General features: G+C 36.9%; 1 protein-coding gene across 1 annotated transcript; it reads left to right on the forward strand.

Annotated features, from left to right (window-relative positions):
• Positions 1-13921: 13921 nt before the first annotated feature.
• Positions 13922-16878, forward strand: LOC115737284 (amino acid permease 3-like). Its single transcript, XM_030669326.2, has 6 exons — positions 13922-14307; positions 14763-14996; positions 15111-15204; positions 15303-15517; positions 15641-15780; positions 15893-16878. Exons 1-6 carry the CDS (start codon positions 14184-14186, stop codon positions 16541-16543), a joined length of 1458 nt encoding a protein of 485 aa, XP_030525186.1. The 5' UTR covers positions 13922-14183; the 3' UTR covers positions 16544-16878.
• Positions 16879-22654: the final 5776 nt, after the last annotated feature.

Genomic DNA, 22654 nt, shown 5'->3' on the forward strand with positions numbered 1-22654 from the left:
AAGTTTATGAACCATTTGTGTCATCATCTCATGTATATAAGTTATCTTATCGCCAATGGCATTTACAAATCATTCATTAACGTGTCACCTGATAATGCTCGTTGTAAAAATAAAAATGCCGTCTCGTGAAGTCATGAAAATGAGCGGAGAATTTTGCAACAGTGTGATCTCACCATACTCGACTACCTTCTAACACCTGTCTGCATCACCACCCCCTGGTTGCCGCCTTGAGTCAAACCAAGGTCACCACCTAATGCCGCCGTGGGCTGTGGGTTGGGCTAGTCCATGCAAAATAGCCGTTGATCGTACATAGAGGACTAAATGTATAAGGATTTTGCTAGTATAACAGTCTTTGGGTGGCTGGAAGAATAACAATATTTTGTAAACCATAAAATTCTTAAAACAATGGACCATAAAATAATTTTTAATTAATAATTTTTTATATTTTGTGGCAAAAAATAGACTGTTACATAATCAATTTCCAATGTACAAGAGCCCAAACAGTTCCATTCATTTTATTTCCCGCTAATTCAAAAATAAGCAAGCCTGGCGAGAATGCGGTGGGCCTTAATTACCACTTGCATGCAAATTTTGAGAGCAAATTATACGTTTCTACCATATACTCGTATTTTCACTATGGGGACGCCGATTCCAAAAAGATTTTACTATAAACTTGGGGGAAAATTTTCGGCTTGATCCAAGAGTATATGTGTCCTTGTTTTTTGTTGCCTACATTATAGCTAAACCTATCGAAATGTGTCATAAACCCATTTCTTAACACATATATGATGGGTAGAGGTGGTAAAATGGATCTAGAACGTATATTTTAACCCATATATGATGGTGTATGTCGTAAATGAATTGTCTTAAATTTTAAAAATAAGCTTAAATGGGTTATAAATAAGTTAAATACCAACTTAATAGGCCGTAAATTGATTTTAAATGAGTCATCTAACTGTGTTTTCAGTGAGTCATAATATGTACTTCATTTTTTTCTCTTTTTTCAAAGAAATATGGCGAGGTCTGACGACCCTTGTCGGCAACGGGTGAGGGTTGCGGCCCTCGCCCACGGCCCGTAAGGGTTTCGCGCCGGCCCTCGGTTGTGGTCGGCAATGGTCAAGCGGCCCTTGCTAGACTTAGAAGAAGAAAAAAAAGACAAGAAAAGAAGGAAAAAAATAAAATAAAATAATTTTTTATTTTTTTACTTTTTAAAAATTGTCCATAGTGTTTTAGCAATATATATTTTTTTAAAAAAATTAAGTTTTCCTTAGATTGAATTGAATATGAAAGTACTTTAGCAATATGGCAATGAATTTGTATTGCAATAAATGGGCTATAAATAGGTTATATGGGTCGATTTGGGCAAGACATTTACGATCCGACCCGACCAATCGTTTCACAAGTCTTGATTTGTTATATGAATTAGTTATATTCAATAAATTGATCATTAACTCATATCTTAATTCATATATATGAGCTGAGTTGTTAAATGGTTAGTTATATTCAATAAATGAGTTATAAATAGGTGTAAACATAATACGAGTGTTAAATTAGTCATAAATTGGGTTATAACTTACTTAAACTAGGCCCACCTTTATGGCTCTAGCTTCATTTTCTCTCGCCCTCATTCAATCTCGATTCACCGACTCTGTATTCTCACCTCGGTTTGAATAAGAGTTATTCTAAATTGGATTAAATACGGAAGTATTTTAAGAATACGAATTGTGTATGGTCATAGATTTGCTATGCAATAAATGGATAATAAACGAATTAAATAGGTTTCTTTGGATAGAACCATTTGACTCGACCCAAATTCGATTCGGCCCATCCGTTTGACGGGTCTAATTATAAGATGTTTCGTACATTTAAATCCGGAGGAATTAGGGAAAAAAAAATGTGGCGGCAGGAAAGACTTCAAAAGACAACACGAGTCACACACACTCAACAAGTCCACAGACTACGACCAAAAACAAAAAACAAGTCCACGGACACGCGAGACTGAGTTCCCCAGTGACCGCCACCACCGCCGATCCGCCGCGTGAGTCAACGCGGAGTCTGAAATGCCACCGCCTACCGACGACCTCCGCACGTGTGACGACTGTAATTTGGAGATGTTGGCACTTGGCGGTGCCCACTTTGCAAGTGGGTTTTTGCCTTCCGTTCAGAACCGGCAAACAGGTTTAAAAAGGAACAAACCTGTTACTGTGGTCGGCCTGTTAAACTACCGACGAGTTACCGAGGACTAATTAATGATATTATTAACATATAAATATAACACATGCCGGTCTCCAAAAATCTAATCTTTTTAACTCGATGATCGCGGTACATATACGCGGAAAACATTCTGTCTTTTTTCCAATAGTGTAAGAATTAATTCAGAAGAAACATTTTGCCACCATCAACTCTATGATCACATTAAATTCAGAAGGCCGTAAGCTCGATTCCACACGTTCTTTTTCGAGAGTCTACATGCGTTTTTTCCCATCTTTGATGATGGCTTTGGCCTAAATTCTTAACGCCTTAATTTCTGCCACCCGCGTTATTGGTTTTTCCTTTTGTAGACATTACTAGTCTCAATTATATCTATTAGTACGTAATCGAGCTTGCAAACCTAAAGCATTCTCCCATTAATCTAAAAGACGAGTGGGGTATTTAAATGCATAAGATAAGCTGTAACCTCTTTGGTGAGGGAGACTAAAAAAATGGTCAACTTACAATTATTTTACGTCTCATCTACGAGCCTACTGACTTATACGTGAGGAGGGAATGCTTCATGGAGCACTAAAACGAGTAATGGGATGGATTAGCATATTATTAGCACGCGATGCCACGGGGCATTCGTTTAGTGAACAATGTGAAATGTAATCATCCTGATTTTTCCTTGGGGTTGGTCAATCTGCCCGCCGTGATGAAAGGCGGAAAACGCACTGAGGAACTGACATAGTCGACCTGTGTCTCACGTGATTTTCTGACGGTGGGGTCAACAACTGTAGCGTTGACCTTGCCTCCACCGTTCAATGGGGGGAGAAAGGTTGACTTGATTTTCTTGTAGTGGGACCCAATGACCATCGGTCGTTCTCACAACTGGTGCAACGGTAAGCATTGTTCCCTGATAATATCAACAGGACATTTACTTGCCGTTTCTAGAAATAGAAACCATCAAGGGAAAAATGGTCGAAAGCTAGAAAAATGAAATCTCTGCAAAAAATAAAAAAAAAAAAAGGGAAAAAAAATTGAAAGCCCTTCACAGTTATCAACAGAATAAAATGAATCTTACGAAAAGAAGCAGCATAATTAATGCAATGCATTAAGCCGTGGCTGCTAATAGCATCTTCTAATCCCATGGCTTTTTTTTTTCTTATAATTTTCTCGGCCTTTTATGTCTTCCAATTCTAAAGATTGAACATGTCGTGCCTTTCAAAGTAATTCAGATGTTCAGACGCTTTCAATCCCCGACACATCGCGACGCTTCTCTACTCCTCTTTCACCCTCTTGCATTATAAACTAGTTATTTTCCCAAAATAAATCAAATTAAACAGTCGCTTTATGAAATCGACCAGCAAGACTCTCCACTCGAGGCTGACTTGGACATCACGTAGGACGACACGTGAGGCTCATGAGGATCAACTCGTGCTTATGCATCAACTAGAAAATAACTTTAGTTTTCTCCTTTGCTATCCAATGGGGTTCATAGATATGAACAAACTCGTGGTGGGTACAAAATTTATGTTCGTTATCGTTTTCAGCAGAAAGACAATGGTGGACAACCAATACCTAAAAAAGGCCACTGTCGTGGCGTTAAGACAAGTTGAAAGGTGCAGAAAATAGCTACTAATTATAATTTAATTTAAAAGTTTCTGGAAATAGCCTACCATCATGGTGCAAAGGAAAGCTTTTGATTCCTTTTTGGCCCAACTCTAATGAGACAAGATGAACGAACGGCTCTCATTCCAAGCATACATACCTTCAATTTTCAGACCAAAAATACACATTAAAAAATTCTAGAAAAAAAAGTTCACCACCAACCCATTAAGCCAAAGCTTGCTTTCTGCAAATTTTGTATATATTATTCTTTTCCACAAATCCATCATGAAACATTTCGCAACTTGAGGTATCGTGCTGTAGAAAATTTCACAACTTAAGATGTCACGCTTTAGAAATTTTATGGGTTTAGGGTTTAGGTTTCAAATTGACTCGGTGGAGCTGAATAAAAGAAGAGGATTCGTGGATGACTATGTTGTGCATATAAAATTAGGTTTGGAAATCAATGTTCATTTTGACAAAAATGAGCTCAATATGTTGATAGTGTGATACATAGTGTATCATTTTCAGGTTTAGACATAGTTCGGGTTATATCTAGGAGGCATAGTTAGGATACGATATAATAGATTATCTTTAATGAAGAAGTGTAAAGCCAAAGATTGTTCCACGAAAACAAAAAAAGCAAGTATGCATTTTTTCCATGTCGGCATGTTTCCACTAGCGTCAAAAAATCGTTGGTGAAAATTACCAGTGGCTTGTCTACAGGTAACATATTGTTAAATTATCAATATTTTAATCAAATTTACCTAAGTATTCTCGAATAAATTTACATAATCTAAATGAGATTAAATTACTAATTATTTTTTATTGTCAATTCTCATCTGTATTACTTACCAACCGTTAATATATTTTTCCTAATTTACCAACTTTTCTATTGATTTGCTAATTTTTATTTGCCTCGGTTAGCAACCCGTTACGGGTTACTAGGTCTTTCTTAGGATTATCAACCTAAATTAGCATGACTCGTCAATTTTCTTCCCATTGAATAACTCCCTAATATTAAATTACCAATTCTAATTGGAGTTACTTATTGCCATTTATTTATTTATTTTTTGTCTTGATTTCTCAAGCTTTCCATCATTTACAAACTTTTATTCGCATTCTTTAGCAACACCTTAATTAAATTCACCAACTTTTTAAAGAAATTCCCAACCTTGATTTAATTGAATTACTAAGTTTTATTTGATTATGTTACCAACCAATTTGGGTTAACCAATTCTCGCTTAAGCTACTAACCAAATTCAATTTTATTGAAGTTACTATTTATCTTTTATCAATTTTGATTTACCTTTTTTAATTACACCTAAAGTTTATCAACTCTTATATTAAAAAGCTAAATGTAATTTAGTAATTTATTAACTTGCCAACAATTAAGTTATTAATTAATTTTGAGTTACTAACTTTCATTTGAGTTCATTATCGATAGTCATCCGATTTTTTTTTAAATTCATTGATGTTATAATTCCCAATGAGTTTTTTTAATTGGTAAGCAATTTGAATGAGACTTGGTAAACAAGAACTAATTTGTAACCTAATGGGAGAGAAAATGGTAAGTCAAACAAATACAAGTTGAAAAAATTCATACAAGAGTTGATAAATGTATGGCATTCATAAGAAAGAAAACTATAAGTTGGTAAATAAAAGTAAAAAAGGCTGAGAAATTAAAAGTAGTAAAAAAACGCTAATAAGTATCTCAAACAAGCAGTAGTACCCTAAAACTAGTTCAAAATTTTATCAGAAAAGAGTTGGTGAGTCACTCATATAAAGACAGTACGTTCTTATAGAAGTTGGCAAACTTAAGGCGCTGGTAAAAGAAAAACGAATATTTATTAAAGACAAGAAAATTTGATAATTTGCAAACTATCAAAAAGATTAATAATTGCATAAAAGTCTTGATGAATAACCAAAAAAATTATCCGTTAATCAGGTGATCGATATATCTGCAATTTTTTTAGGCTTGTCAACTGATTTAGAAATCTACCAGCACAGAGAAAAATACTAACGGAACAATTGAATTTTCTGGCCAAAGGAATGGGCAAAACAGAAGTATGTTGTTATTTGCAACGTGAATTTGTCAAAATCCAAAATGCAAATTTGGTCATACATACGTCGAATTACTTATGCAAATAAACTCACTCTGTTTTTTTTTTTTTTTTGCCACAAAACTCACTCTGTTGTAAAATAAACTTTTCTCATGATCTAAACAAAAACTTGAGCCATAGATCTACCAATAAACTTAACAAGCTGGTGATGTCTTTTCTTTGTTTTAATCTGCCAATGAACTTAACGAGCTGGTGATGTCTTATCTTTGTTTTAACTCCTGTGAATGAATCTAATACCATGGAATCAGAATTGCTCTGGTACTACCTCAAGTGGAAGCCATATTTTTCCTCTCTTTCTCTCGATCGATCTCCATCACTGCAAAGTTCATTAAGTGGCATCTTGAGAAAATTCCAAAGGAAGACGATAGGTCCACAACGAGCATTTTGCAGTTGTTTTCTCATCCATCTTGCCTTATTCCTTTTCGGCTTGATCGCATCCTTTCTCTCATCTTCGAGCAATTAGAGAGAATTTCTTTCTAAGGATCTATCTCTTGGTCAATTTTCTTTGACAAAGCATTTGAAAATGTTCCATTCCTCTCATTTGTTTCTTCTTCAAACACAAAGCATCTAACGAATTCCTCAATATAAGCACACTTTAATAGAGCGAACCACACAACATGCATAACTAACTGGTCAGGGTTTTGACATGACAGAATATGGTAACCTGTTTATAAAAGTATGTTAATGCATACAAAAATACGAATAAGTTTACTTCAAATTACATTTAAAATCAATGATCCAATTAATTTTTTTTTATGTTTAATGACTTTTGTATCGCTAAACATATGTTTTATTCTTTTTGACATTTTGTTATTATTAAAGCCGTTAAGGATTAAAAAAACCATTGAATATGAGTACAAAATGGGTTAAAACGCGTTTAATTACATCGTGTTGAAACGGATGGTCCATTAACACGTGAACTTAAATGCGTCGACTTGACTACTAAACGGATTAAGAAGACCAACTCGCGCAAGACACGATATTTCGTGTTCACTGTTTATGCCAAACTCAAACCTGTATAATTGTCTGTGGTGTCATGTCATGTAAATGGACCTTGTCGAAAATTACAGGCCTTACCCAAAATGCTCAAGCCACAAACTGATAAGATGCTAAGCAGCATCGACATTGATAGGCAATGTGATACGACACGACATGTTCATGTCATTTCTCAAAATATAAAATTTTTTGATACGTTGGAACATGTGATATATTAAATATAAATTTTTATATAGACATTATAAATTATCGTGTATATATAAAAATATTAGTAGTGAGTTTCTTCTTCTTCTTCTTCTTCTTATGTTAGGGACTCATGATTATATATATATTTTTAGCCAGCCGGATATATTAATTTTGATATGACTGAATATATGATTTTTTTAACTAGATATATGATTTAAATATATATATTTTTGATAGATTTACATTTTGATAACTAATTCATTGAAAATACTTAAAATTTATCTCGTGTGTGTCGAAATGGTGTGTCGAGATGTTGGGTGCGCGTGTTGCTGGCGTGTCTAGAGCTCTAATCACATATCGATCGCACGTCGGAGAGTCTCGGAAGAGTGTTGGAGAGTATCCGACATGATACGTAAGCTTTCGGACAATATCGGTGCTTCCTATATCATATATTGGTTCACGGCATAAGTCGAATTTATGATCCCACAAGGGATAATTTGATCCATTTATCATTGAGCTGCCACGCTCAAGAGAGAGAGAGAGTCGCACTTCAATATTAATGATGGGGATTATCAAATCCGATTTAGTTCTTAATTATGGTGGGGATGAATTGTCTTCACCAGGAGGCTCTTCTAGGGGACTGTCTAGATCCATTCATGGGCAGAAATCGTTTTCTGAAAGAGAGTGGCCAAGTGGAGGAATGAGGACCTGACAAGTACATATTCCACTGACCAAAAAATTACACATTCCAAAATGGGCTTCCATGATCTGAAACTGGACTCATGGAATATTGATATCTCCATCATTCAAAAATGCGTAATTCAAACGTTATTTTCGGGGACTCCTCTGACGGATGTCAAGTCAGTTTGACAATTTGGCTCCTTCCTTGTAACTCCCGTTCACGCACTTACATGGGCGGCCGAAAAAACAACCCACTAGCAAAAAAAAACACGATCGGATTACTAGAGAATACCTTCATTTGATAATGTAATTAATGAGTTCTCTTATCTAACATATCTTATTTTCATTCGATTATTGGAGTTATGTCCCATATCGATTATAAATGAGGCTATGGGTCGAGTTTATAAGTGCGATAAAAAACTTTACTATTTGATTTAGCTTTACCAAATAATCTAAATTTAATAAAAAAGACATAATTACTCCTCCCACCCAACAATCTCTCTCTCTTCCCTTTAGGATTTCTAGTGCGGCCGGTAGCACTTCTTGAGAGTCTCTCCCTCACCCTCTCTTTCTTCCCTTCTTCAAAATTTCTACTTTTTTGGCTTTTCTCTTCTGCTCTTTTTTTGAAGTATTAGTTGATCTTGGGATCAGTTTCTCCAGCCGATAGCCATCGAGGAAGATGTTCGTGATGTGCCTCCACAACCATTCCAAGATTAGGCAGCTCTCTTCTCCCGATTTATAATTATTTTTATATTCGAGAATTTTTTATTCTCCTAAACTATATCTAAATATGGATATGAGAGTTCCTCACAGTTAAACTTAGACGCGACTGCAAGCCATTGCAAATGGCATGGAAGATCTCGACATGCTCTCGTTATTGAATCCGGTGATCAGTCACCGAACGTTTACTATGACAGATATGTTTTAAAGGGGTGTGAGTGTGTTTTTAGCTGCAGAATATGTTGTGTTACATACTTTCCGACATTTGCTTTATTCTGAAGTTATTTGAGATTTGCTAGATTTCAAGACCTTTTATATATCTCTTGAATATTATTCTGCTTAATGAATGAAAATTTTCTTTCGTCCATAAAGTGTTAGCTTTACCCCTATACTGTTAGAATTCAAGCATATCCGAGGAACCTGCGAGAACGTTTTCTTAGGTTAAGCTAACGATGTCCAATGAAACGATCTCTTCTTCATGATGCTTAATTGCAGGAATCTTCTTGGATGGTGATCCTCAAACATGTATGAACGCCTTAGAACTCCTGGCCTTCGTTCTTTTTTCTGATATCGTCTACTTGTCACTAAGCATATCGAGGATTGGCGACCAGCATCAAGTGGGTGGTCAAAGTTCAGTTCTTCTGTTCTTTGGGCCAGTAATCGTGTGGTTAAAGTTCGAACATTACTTCTGCCATATTCTTCCATTAATCGATGGAGACAGCGACATCAAAAGCACCCTCTGTGTTGAGTGCGAGCGAGCACGGAGCAGGATAAATAATATCAACCTTTCTTCCAGGTATAAACGCAGAACAACTTTTTCGTAATTGAAAATAGGAGGAATGTGCAGGTTTCAAACTAAGATCAATATCATCCTCTACTATAGCCTGATGGGATCTTCAGAGCTTAGAAAGACAATCATGAGTGTGCTCGGACTGAGGGTGGAGATGGCACGTGTATGCAGCCGGTTCTTTTGGCACTCTTTGATGAAAATTCCACTCAACTATGATTCTATTTGTTTCGCAAAAATAAATAATTTGGCCAAGAGAATTGATTATGTAATAGTCCACGATTGATTGTAAGACTAATATTGTAATACCACGAAAAAAAATCACAAACCGGTACATTTGTGATAAATTTATCCAAAATTAAATTTTTTACTATGGAAAATTCCAAACCGATGCAAAGTTAACGGATGTACCAGTTTGGATTTTCTACCCATTTTTTTATCACATGTGTATCAATAATATTAACCCGATTTAATAGAAACTAACAAAAAGTAAATTTGTCATAAGTGTATTAGTTTGTGATTTCTATGGTCAAAAAATTAGTTTGGGTAAATTTGTTACAATTGTATCAATTTGAGATTTTTCGTTATATTAATCCAAAAAAAAAAAAACAATGAACTAGAAATTATTATAAGATCCACTCTTTGAAGAATTTGTGATTTACAACACAATATTATTCTCACAGTCACCCAAAAGATTGTTATGCTAGTAAAGCCCTTTGAAAAATATTTGTCGAGAAATGATTGTTTGTATTACTTTATATAATTCATCAATGAAAAATATTTTCATTACCTACAAAAATATATGTCTGACGAAAATATTTTTTATTTATTCAATTATGTAAATCATCTTTTGGAAAATATTTTCAAAACTTTTCATTTTCAATGAAACAAAAAGGAGCCTACAAAAATGATCGAGTTCCACCCAACTATTGCCGACCTAATTGAACTTCCGGTATTGACCAAAAAAGAAATTAAACTTCTGGCAACACTGGAGATTACTTAAATCTTCTCCATTTCAATTTTCTTCCTCGACCCTTGTTTACGATTATTAGGTATGTGTAACGGCCTGGGCCCACCACTTGCAAGATATTGTCCCCTCACGGTATTGTTTCTCCGAGAGCCGCCCCTCACTATGCTGTTAGAAGTCGGGTATGTGTAACGGCCTGGGTCCACCACTTGCAAGATATTGTCCGCTTTGGTTTTGTTTCTCCGAGGGCCGCCCCTCACCGTGGCCCACATGCTGTTGGAAGTCGGCTCTGATACCAACCGTAACGACATGAGCCCACCACTTGCAAGATATTGTCCGCTTTAGACACACGGTCCTCACGGTTTTGTTTCTGCGAGGGCCGCCCATACAGCCCTCATAAAACGCGTCTTGCAAGTTTAAGGGGACCCATTGCCATATAAACTAACCCAGGACTCCTCTCCTAAGCAATGTGGGACAAGGGATGTCACAATATGTCATGACCATCGCATTATCGCCCGTTTATAATAATCGAGCGACGAAAATTACGGGCTTCCTTTTTCTTTTCCATTTTCGGACGCGATTGCGAAATTAGGTCATAGAAACATCTGAACTTTTTCTAAAAATATACATTTATTTTTGAAGGAAAGTAAAACAAAAAAAGAACAAAGATTCTCTCTCTCTCAACCAATCTCATAAAATACCAAATCAAATGCTTTTTAATAATTCCTAATAACCTCTCTTTTCCTCGCCCCTCGGTCATGGAGGATATAAAGACGAGAGAATGAGATGCGGCTCGCTGCCCACCTCCCAAATGCCAATGATTTTCTCAATTTCAAGCGATCAAATCGCGAAGGGAGTTCAATGGTGGCATCATTTGTTGCGTAGCTTTTGTAATTTTATGAGCTGGCAATTGCTTGCGGGGGGGATTAATAATGAAGGGAACCATATTCGGTCTCAACAACAAGGATGGACGAGAAGCAATATGCCCGCAGGATTTTTTTTAAGGCTAAGGTGGTCCTTTAAAGATGGAGATTTAGAATATCATTTCGAGTTCGATTTGCTTCAGGAGAGAATATAATTTCATTTTTCTTTTTCACGTACAAGATCGATTTTATTTGAAATTGCAATGATTTTAAGTTACTTTCTCCCTCTTCATCTCATCGGCATGCGCAGTGTTTCGATGGCGAGAAATCCTACAAAGATGCCGTTAATGTGATAGGATACAATAATTGGATTTATCTATATGGTGATCTTAATGTGATGTGCACACAAAGTCGCTAGTCGCTAGAACTCACCAATTTTATTTCTCTTAACGGAATTAAATTAGGAATGTCTTGGGGAATAAAATAGTTATAACATTCTAGGGTACAGGAAAGCAAGACCAGGTGATCTCTATCCAGCGGAATAAGCTTGTTAAAGTGAGAAAAAGAGTTTGTCGCTCTATCTATCTTTACGCACAGGAGCAGTGTTTCAATGAAAAGTTCCATTTCACTGGTTCTGCATATTAGGCAAATTTGTTGTGTATATATAGATATATATCGTTCTACTTATTCAAATAGCCAGATGTCCGACCCCCCCACCCCCCCAAAAAAAAGCCCAGATGAGGATTTATCACATCATTAATTTCACAGAAAGCACTTTGTATGTGTAATAGTAATTATCTTCCACGCTCGGCTACGACAATTATATGACATTGTTGGTGTTATAAAGGAAGCCAATCGAAATAAACCCCGAATCGAGTCACATCTAGCTCGAGCTCGACTTGAAGTCTACGAACTACGAAGAGACGCCTCAACCAAAAGCCACGAAAAGCCGGGCTCGATCTAGTTTGAATTAGAAACCAGCCGGAAACATGACCAAGTCCGAGCAAGCTCGAGTATGGAAAAGCAATTAGTGAATAGTTCAAAGATTGCCAATAGGCATGCGGTCTTGCTAGTAAAGAGATTGGGGGTGGGGGCACTAGTGTCACGGGTGCGGGGCTCGCCAGTAATTTCAGTTCCAGCATTTATGCTTTGATTTAAGTTTTTAATTACATGTTCCTCAAGTTAATTTCACTTATTTCTTAGACTGTTCCTTTAATTTCGAGTCCTTTCAAGCAATTTATCTTTCTTCTATTTGCATATGAGGATTAGAGATGATTATATATTAATATTCATTTGGGTCATCAAATATGAATTCTAACAATTGTATTACAAAAACATATGATAATCAGGATTATATAGAAAACCATACTTTAGTAGATATTAAATGTTATTGTACCATTATGTATATTACTAAAAGTTAATTGATGTGATTAAGTATGATACTAACCTCAATTTTGTAACATGGAATGGTACGAAACTAATTACTCTAGTACTACGTCATTAATCCTATTATGCGATAGAAAACAAATGTTATCTAACATCAGTAGAGTTTAGCATGAGATACAGAAAAAGAGATAGTGTTTGGGTATATTGGGTGCGCATGGTAACATTTCTGCTGTAGAAATCGACTAAAAGTGGATATTTCTATTTATGCTTTTGAGCAGAAGTTGATTTTTCAATTTTTGGAGAGAAGTGATTTTTTGTTACTTCTTCAAGTGGCTCCAAAATTACTTTTGGAGCAAATTTTTTTTTTCAGAAGTAGAAAAATAAAGTTGCGTGATCAAACGAATTTCCGGAGCAGAAATTACATTATCAAACAGATTTTTATTCTAAAAGTGATGTCATGTGCACCCTCAATGACAGCTTTGGTTGGGTAGCTGTTACATAAAGGGGTCATGTAATAATTATTACAGTCTGAAGCTAGAAAAAGAATTACAGAGCAATGTCTATTACCATAAGCAAGAATTGTAATAATCAACAAAATTGTAATTGTCTTGTACTACGATAATGATTACCGCAACTAAACGTGTTAAAAGGTTGCCGACCCCGATGAAAAGCTAACTTGTGCCTCGGTAGGAGCTTGTGATAATTATCGTTATAATCATCATTAATATAGATTAAGTCTCAGTGATTTTTCTAGATTTTTTATTGCCTAGTTAATATCATACGTTCACCAACTAGCTAAAACTTCCGTGTGTGGTATATTTAGGTAAAATTAGCAACAAAAAAAAATCATAAACAAATTGCAATTGTGTCAATTCAATCCATTTGGCTGGAAATCATTGACGTGGCGTGACCGACGCCGACGTGGACAATTTTAGTAATATTTTGATATTTTTCAAATTTTTTCATTTATGTTTCTTTTTCCCCTTTTTTTTCTTTAGGAAGAAGGAAGGAAAGGGAAAAAAAAGAGAAAGAAAGAAAGAAATTAAATTAAATAAAAAATAAAAAAATATTATTAAAAATTATTCATGTTAGCGCCGGCCGTGTCACGTTAGCGATTTTTAGTCAAAATTGGCCGAATGAACTAAATTGGCACAAATGTAAAAAATTTAGAATTGAATTGATACAATTATAAGAGATTTAAAACTTTTTTGATAACTCTCCCGATACACTTAATTTCTCCTCTAGTGATATAATCATTTTCTTTTGGTCCCCGTGTAATAATTAATTACAAAATGCGCATTCAGCATATGAATTCAGACAATAATCAGCAAGTTTGACTACCTCCACCCATCTTCTCCTCTGCATCTTCTCTATATATACCCACCCATCCCTCCTTCCTCCTTGCATCCCTCAATATATCCTTCTCTTGGCAACTCTTAACGCACGAGTCTCTCTCCTTCCACTCTTCTCAGTTTCCCATTATCCAGCTCTCTCTCTCTCAGCTTCTTTCTCGCTCAGCAGTACAGTAACCCCTTTGAGAGTTGAAGTGGAAGGAAGAGTACCCATTTCGTTTCAACGCGTAAAGATCGAAGCTTTTCGAATCTTCGAATCGGCTTAAGCAAAAGAACATTCTTTACACTCTCCTGGTTTGTGCTTCGGTTTGATTTTCAGAGATGGGCGTGAACTCTGCCATGAAGAACCAGCACCCCAACAACCAGGTCTTCAATGTCTCCATTGATGTCCCGCCGCAAGGTGGCTCCAAATGCTTCGACGACGACGGTCGTCTCAAACGCACAGGTCCTTGTCTTTTTTTTCTTGTCTCTGTGTTTTCAAGAAACGATTCTTTCCGACCGAAATGAAAGAAGGAAACGATTTCTGGAGATGAAAATTACCACGACTCCTTACGACTTTCTAGGAAAGATGAGGACGAACTACCACAGAGAATCGAGAATCGCCTGTCTTTTAGGAACATTCCCGTCGTGTCGTTGCTGTCACAAAACCAGGGGAAAGCCACACAAATATTAAGAAACTCTTCCAGGAAAACAGAGGAGTTCAATGACAACAACGAATATTTATCTCGCAGTAGCCTAGCACGATTTGAGGACCGTGGATAAAAATTGCAACTTTTCTTTGTCTTGCTTAATGAAAACAGTAATTCTCCTCTTTTCCTTCTAAGGGACTAATGAAAACAGAGAATTTAGAATGTTCGGTGACAATGGTACTCATGTGGGCTTGTATGTGAACGACCGCAGGGACGGTATGGACGGCGAGTGCTCACATAATCACAGCAGTTATTGGGTCCGGAGTCCTGTCCCTGGCTTGGGCCACTGCACAGCTCGGCTGGATTGCCGGCCCTGCCGTCATGTTCCTGTTCGCCTTCGTCACTTACTACACCTCCACTCTCCTCGCCGCCTGTTACCGCTCCGGCGACCCCATAACTGGCAAGCGCAACTACACCTACATGGATGCTGTCGGTGCCAATCTTGGTATGCCACATTTGTGTTCGTGTTCATGTTCATATTCACATGCTGATGTCTGAGTCATTTCCAATCTTGTTGTCTGGGTTGCTAAAAATCTCCTCTTTGATTTAAATTCTCCAGGTGGGTTCAAAGTCAAGCTCTGTGGGCTGGTTCAATACCTTAACCTCTTTGGGGTTGCCATTGGTTACACCATTGCATCTTCCATTAGCATGATGTAAGCAAATTTTCAGTGAAAAGTTCTTGTGATCCTTTCGCCAGTGTCGAAATTTATGTGAGTTAGATTGATTTTGTTGGCTTCCATGGTCATTGCAGGGCTATCAACAGGTCAAATTGCTTCCACAAGAAAGGCGAGAAGAACCCATGCCACGTCAACAGCAATCCTTACATGATTGCATTCGGCATCGTCCAAATCATCTTCTCTCAGATCCCCGATTTCGATCAGCTGTGGTGGCTGTCCATCGTCGCTGCTGTCATGTCCTTTACCTACTCCACCATTGGACTTGGCCTTGGTATTGCCAAAGTTGCAGGTACTCGAAATTTTTTCTTGCTAAACTGCTCTCTGTCTTTCTAAACCATCCCATTGGTGATAGAACCCGTTAGAAGTACGAAGTTCCGATTTAGTGATCTGTTTTGGATTATTTACTATTCAGAGACGGGGAAAGTCATGGGAAGTCTCACCGGAATCAGCATCGGCGCCGTGACCTCCACACAGAAGCTATGGAGGAGCTTCCAGGCTCTTGGTGACATCGCCTTTGCCTATTCATACTCCCTCATCCTCATTGAAATTCAGGTGAATAATTTGATTTTCTCTCAAATGGATGACACATGAAAGTACTAGTGATGGTTAGTAATTGTAATGAAATTTCAAATTGCTTGATATGGTAAGTTTGTATATGTTTCAGGACACCATCCGGGCGCCTCCATCCGAATCAAAGACGATGAAGAAGGCGAGTCTAGTCAGCATAGCAGTCACAACACTTTTCTACATGCTCTGCGGGTGCATGGGCTATGCCGCCTTTGGTGACATGGCACCTGGAAACCTCCTCACCGGGTTCGGCTTTTACAACCCATACTGGCTGGTCGACATCGCCAACGCTGCAATCGTGATTCACCTCATTGGCGCGTACCAAGTGTATTGCCAACCCCTATTCGCCTTCATCGAGAAGTTTGCCATCGAGAAATACCCCAACAGCCAGTTCATCACGAGGGAGATCGAAATCCCAACCCCTGGTCTCACTCCTTTCAAGCTCAACCTCTTCCGGTTGGTCTGGAGGACGGCCTTCGTTATGACGACCACTGTGATCTCCATGCTCCTTCCGTTCTTCAACGACATTGTTGGGCTGCTCGGAGCGCTGGGTTTTTGGCCTCTCACGGTCTATTTCCCAGTCGAGATGTACATTAAGCAGAAGAAAATACCCAAGTGGAGCACCAAGTGGGTGTGCCTTCAGATTCTGAGTGTGGCTTGCCTAATCATCACCATTGCTGCTGCTGCTGGCTCCGTCGCCGGCGTCGTCCTGGACCTCAAGTCCTACAAGCCATTCAGTTCTAATTAGTAAAAAAATCATGCTACTAACGGGCATGTCTCAAGTACGGCAAAGACTGAGCAACGGCGAGAAAGATTGTTTCGGCGCTCATGTTCATAGCAAGGTTAATTATATTCGATGGAATTTGCTGTGTGATAAATTCTAGGTTCAGGTTTCATTTTCACTGTATAATGTATTTAGGGAACGGGAAGGGTCACGTTAGCCTCTGCATATTGTGGCCACCATCATAAGAATGTAACTCTTTGTATTATTTGTCAATGCAAATTGAAAGCTTCACGATAAAGGAAGTTCAAGGTCTTGTCTTTCTGCCGATCTATGCAATTTCGTAGATACTTCCTCTTTCTGGACTCTGCATCTTTTAGAAAGCATCCACTCTCAGGACAGACAGGGAAGGGAAAAAGAAGCTTTGATGCTTGAGAACGACTTGTCTCAAGACTTCATGGCTAGAGCGGCGGCCAATTCAGTCCAGGACTTTCTACAACGATAAGTCTATGATGACGACAAGGATCATACGGAGAGCTTTAGTCCTGTCCTTACCACGAAAATATAGAAAGCCTCTCGAAAAAGGGCGAAACTTTAGTTAATTTCTCATGATCCCGACAGCCTACAAATTCAATAGGGGCATCTGAACTTGCATCAAGAGAAAGACTAGCAATGTGCGAGGGAATATGTGATTACCTCAGCAATAGTTTTGTAGTTTCCAGTCGTGCATTGAAATTTGGTTTGCTTTGGCAAAATCAAAACCAACATAGAAGAGTTTGAAAACATCAAGAAGACTAGGGGAAATGATTTTTGATGGATTTTTCCGCTACTGCAATTATCTTTCTTGATTTGAAAAAGGAAATAAAAAAAATAAATAAATGGCTGCTCAAAATTCTTGCTGATTGAGAGCAACTTTAGTAGTAGCCACAGGTGGCAAGATGGATCAAGAACCCGTATTTTCACCCATAGATAACGATATGGATCATAAATGGGTTGTCTTAAATTTTAAAAGTGTCATAAATGGGTTAGTTAACAAGTTAATAAGTCACAAATGAGTTATTTTAAGTAAGGCCTACTACCCAAAAAACCTTCAACTTTAGCATTTGTGACAAATATATGAAAAAAAAAGATTGTCTCATAAAAAACCCCAAACTTTTACTTTTGTCCTAATTATACTGGTCTAATACTCAAAAAAGCCCTCAACTTTAGCATATGTCCCAATTATATCCAAAATATTTTTTTTTGTCTCTTAAAAAACCCTCAACTTTTACTTTTATCTCAATTCTACTATCGTCGCCCTTTCGTCCATAATTATCGTTAATTAATCCTATGTGGCTCGAATTTTCTTGCCGAACTTATCAATGAATATTCGAAATTTCTTAAAAGTAGGTTTTAGGGACAACAAGATTTTAAATCGTTTGTCCAAATATCTCAATGTCTAGCCTTCTTTTAGCCGTGGAGTGATGAAGAGAATACGGAATGCGCCGTCTTGTGTGACTCTGTATCTCCTAACAATATGTAGGGGAAACAAATAATAGAAGAAAAGTTCAAGGATTTTTTTCATGTCGGTTTCATTGAGGGGTAATTTATTAATGATGTGAAAATGCCATGTGGGATTTTTTTTTTGTCGGACACATAAGATTAACTAATGATGATTATGGACGGAAGTCTAACGGTAGTAAAATTGGGATAAAAGTAAAAGTTAAAGGTTTTTTATGAGACAAAAAAATTTGGATATAGTTGGGACTTATGCTAAAGTTGATTTTTTTTTTTTTTTTGTATAGGCCGGTAAAATTGGAACAAAAGTAAAAATTTGGGCTAAAATTGGGACAAAAATAAGAATTGAAGGTTTTTTATGAGATAAAAAAATTTGGATATAATTGTCACAAATGTTAAAATTGAAGGTTTTTTGGGTATTGAGCCTCTTAAGTAATAAGTTTAAGCGGGTTATAAGCAAATTATTTTTTATTTCTTTAGTCGGCCGGCGACCCTCGCTGGGCACAAAAAAAAAAAATACAAAATATAAAAAAGACCAATTTTTTTTTAAATATGTTTTAGCATTATATAATTTTTAAAATATATAAGAAATAAGTTTTTCTACTTGATTTAATGTTAAAATATTTTAAAAATATAAGTCAGGTTGGTTATGTTCGTGTATGAGTTAGATTGAATATGTATCGTTAGATTTATACTATATAAAAATAAGTGAAAATGAATTAAATGTGTTACTATGAATCGGATCATTTTCAATCTAATTTAAATCCGATTCGACTCATTTGTCTATCGGCTCTTCTAGCTGCACAGGATCTACTTTTAGACTTTCCCTCCATGTGCATAGTGAAGCTGTTCTATGTCAAATCTTCATGAGAGCCATCGAATGTCGCCCACTTCTGTGAATCACCCGGATCGTGCCCTCCACAATAATCTAGGATTCAACCTTTATTTATAGCCTTTTGATGTGACACAAGAGAGTCGACAAAAGGGTTGGTTCATGTTACCAGGTCGACTCAACCGATGTTGGGGGACACCCACAAAGTACAATTTCCTTGTGGGTGTGTGTGTCCCTTTTTTTTTTCCTTTTTTTGGTGGTGGTTCATGTTCGTAGTGATTGTAGCTCGAGATTCCCTCTTGTGATTGTGGGGTATCCATCTAGCAGAGTCAAACCACAAGATGGACATCGAAGTTTGTAGCGAAAAGAGCACAACTGTGAATTTTTTTTTTTCCCTCTTTCTTTCTCCTTTCCGTGAGAATTTTCTAACGTGAAGTTGGGAGAACGCGAGAAAGCAGGTCATGTGAATCGATGCAGTGAATCTTTTCTAGCACACTAAATCGAGTGTATTTACGATTTTTGCGCCTTTCATTTCAATTGGAACCATGATTGAAGCAAGCCATGATAGTTGCCAAAATTAAGAATCAATGAGAACCAAAATATCTATTAGGAATCAAAAGCTAGAAGAGGAAGTTGACGGTCGATACATTCCAAACTTTTATTTGATAAGCAATTAAATGACTAAAGTCACAATGTCGCTTTTTTTTTATTCATTTTTATCGGTGTTATCGTTAATTACATTAATCAATGGATAATATGCGCATTCATTGCGTACAATTTGTTCAATGATACAAAATAACATAAATATACAAAGAAAGCTGAGTTAATTAATGTTTTGGATTCTAACTTCTTGATTTTTTTTCTCGGGTAAGCTATATATTGTTAAAAAGTTTCGGAGACTTGTCATTTAGAATAAATGTGTACTACTACACTAGTGGTCACCAGTTGTCATCCAGATAAAGTTAGTGCAAAATATAATACGGAGCTCACATTCCTAAAATTGGTCAACTTAAATTGGTGACAACTCTCCAAAAAATTCCAAACTTCAATTCATTCATGAACTTTTTAATTTTTTCGATTTAATCTTAAATCTTTTGAAAAACTTTTAATGTAGTCATTTTAGCCAATTTTGATTGAAAATTACTAATATGATGATCCAATCGTATCAAGCAATCTTACGTGACATGGCTGCCACCGACATTGATGTGGCATTGCTAGGGCATTGTGGTTGATTATGCCATATAAGATGGCCGACGTTGGTTGGACCACTACCTTAGCAATTTCTTATCGACATCACCGAAAGGACTACATTGACAAATCGTCAAGAGGTTAAGGATTAAATTGCTCAAATTAAAAAGTCTATGACCAAATCGGCCATCGTACAATAGGTCTAGTTTGGACAATTTTTCCCTCAAACCGGTATATCATATTATGTATATGTAGGAATCAACGCTATATTCAAAGTTGGTATCGCGCCTAAAAATTCTTAAAACATATTGAATTTATTCCGTAAGATATCATTGTATGTGATTTCTTATCGACATCAACTGGAAGGACTACATTGTCAAATCGTCAAGAGGTTAAGGACTAAATTATTCAAATTGAAAAGTCTATAACCAAATTGGCTGCCATACAATACATCTAGTTTGAACAATTTTCCTCTCAAACTGGTATATCACATAATGTATATGTAGGAATCAACGCTATCTTTAAAGTTGAAATCGCACCTAAAAATTCTTAAAACACAATGATTTTATTTCGTAAAAAGTATGATGATATCCGCCCCAACTTCACCATAAGGTTCGACCGGCCCACTAGGACTAGGAGAGTGAACCGGAAGTTTCCCTATGTGATTCCTAGGTGCAAGGATCATGCATTATACTAACATGTAAATCAATGTCGAGACTAAAAATTGCACAAAAATGAAACTTTAAGAAAGTGTGGCTTTAACATCATCGAGACTCTCTGAAAGCATAGTCAATTAAAAAAAAATAAAAAAAAAAGCACGAACGCAACGCTCACAGCATATTTTAACCGGTAAGAGCAAAGAAATGAGTTTCTTCTTTCCTAGTGAGTAAAACGAACTCATTTTCATTAGCACGTTCGGAAGTGGAAAGCTGAAAGGCGGCAGTGGGGGGTTAGCCGGCCGCCGTCGCCGCCGCTGGAGACTTTCGGCTGCTAGTGGTGGGCGGAATCTCCGAGGAAAGTCATCGGACCTTAATGCCAGATTGCCAGGATATGAATACTATTTGGGTTCTTTGTATCTTCTAGTGAATCAATTTTTTTTTAAAGTCAAAAGCCCGAGACATGAAATCTTTGAAATCCCACTACACCTAAAAGAACGAATTAGGACAAGTTACTTGTCGACTCAAAACACTAATAGTTACAAGAAATGACAAAAAAAAAGTTGGGTTTGTGTTCTTTTTGTGATTAGTCACTTTCTCGGGGGAAGATTGGAGGAGGGTTCGAAGAAGAATCTCCAGCGACCAAGGGATGCACCCAGATTCTTTCACCACATCAGCACTAGTAACCAAGGTCATGATGACTTAGCTCTAAATGTAACACGAGGCATAATTGATCGTGACACTTGGGGTCAATTTGATCTGAAGATTAGAATAAGTTTAATATAGGATTTCTTTGGAGGCAACCAAAAGGTGCTTAATTTTTTAATTAATAGTGGCACAATCTCTCAAAGGACTAGTTGAATTTGTCACCAACCAAAGAAAGGATAGTTGAACACAAAATTTATGATGGAATTAGAATTTTTCTTTCAAACTTTGTTATCATCTCGTATGTTGGGTTTCACCTGGTGTCATCAGGGGAAAATTGTCCAAAATGTCCTAAATCTAATACAATTTTATCAATTCCGTGTTAAACATTTTAATTTTATCAATCGAGTCCTAAACCTTTTTATGTTTTATCAATTGAGTCCACTCAATCCATTTTGGATGAAAAACGCTAACACGGCCTGCGCTGACGTTGGCCGTGCAGCGCCAGTACCGACGCGGACGATTTTTAATAATATTTTAATTTTCTATTTTTATTTAATTTTCTAATTTTTTTAAGCGAGGGCAAGTGATTCTTGCCTAGTCTAGGCGAGGGCATGCGGGGTGCTAAGATTCAAAGTTGAGAGGGAAACAACCCAGACTATACACTAGGGTCCCCAAGGGATCACTTAGTGGAAAAGGAAGTGATTGAGCGATGATCATCAAGAGGTGGGCTTGGAGCAGCCATTGTTTGAAGAAAGCGTAATAGCTCATTGGTCTAGCTCCATGGTACTGTCCTCGCCTAAATCCACCCTCACCTGTTTGATGGTGAGGGCCGCGATGCCCTCACTATCCACAAATAAGGGTCGCTGGCTCTTGCAGTCATTAAAAAAAGAAACTCATTTTGGAAAAATTTTACAAGTATTAAAAAATTTTCACATCGGTATTGGCCGTGCCATGTAGGATAGTCAATGTTCACGTCAGAGATTTTATGCCAAAATTGATCGAATGGACTCAATTGACAAAATATAAAAGGGTTTATGACTCAATTGGTTATATTAAAATATTTATGACTCAACCGACAAAATTTAAAAAAATTACAATAGAATTTGCAAAAGTGCAACAAATTTTGGACTTTTTGGACAATTTTCCCGTCATAAGGTCAATTAAGTCTTCAATTGTTAGCTAGTTGTTTTCAATGTTGAAATTGAGAGAGTCACGATCACACCTTGCTCAGACTTAGTTTCTTAGACAATGTGAAAATAAAAGTTACGGTTGATGAAACAACATACAAGGGCTCCAAGACAGGGTGTTTGTTACCTT

Source organism: Rhodamnia argentea, chromosome 2, assembly GCF_020921035.1.
Source record: "Rhodamnia argentea isolate NSW1041297 chromosome 2, ASM2092103v1, whole genome shotgun sequence".
NCBI classification, from domain to species: Eukaryota; Viridiplantae; Streptophyta; class Magnoliopsida; order Myrtales; family Myrtaceae; genus Rhodamnia; species Rhodamnia argentea.

What these genes read in the sequence shown, in the direction of transcription:
- LOC115737284 (XM_030669326.2), top strand. Translation starts at nt 14,184, where the DNA reads ATGGGCGTGAACTCTGCCATGAAGAACCAGCACCCCAACAACCAGGTC. An exon ending in TGCTGTCGGTGCCAATCTTG is followed by an intron (nt 14,997 to 15,110) that starts GTATGCCACATT and finishes TAAATTCTCCAG; the next exon opens with GTGGGTTCAAAGTCAAGCTC. An exon ending in TGGTATTGCCAAAGTTGCAG is followed by an intron (nt 15,518 to 15,640) that starts GTACTCGAAATT and finishes TTTACTATTCAG; the next exon opens with AGACGGGGAAAGTCATGGGA.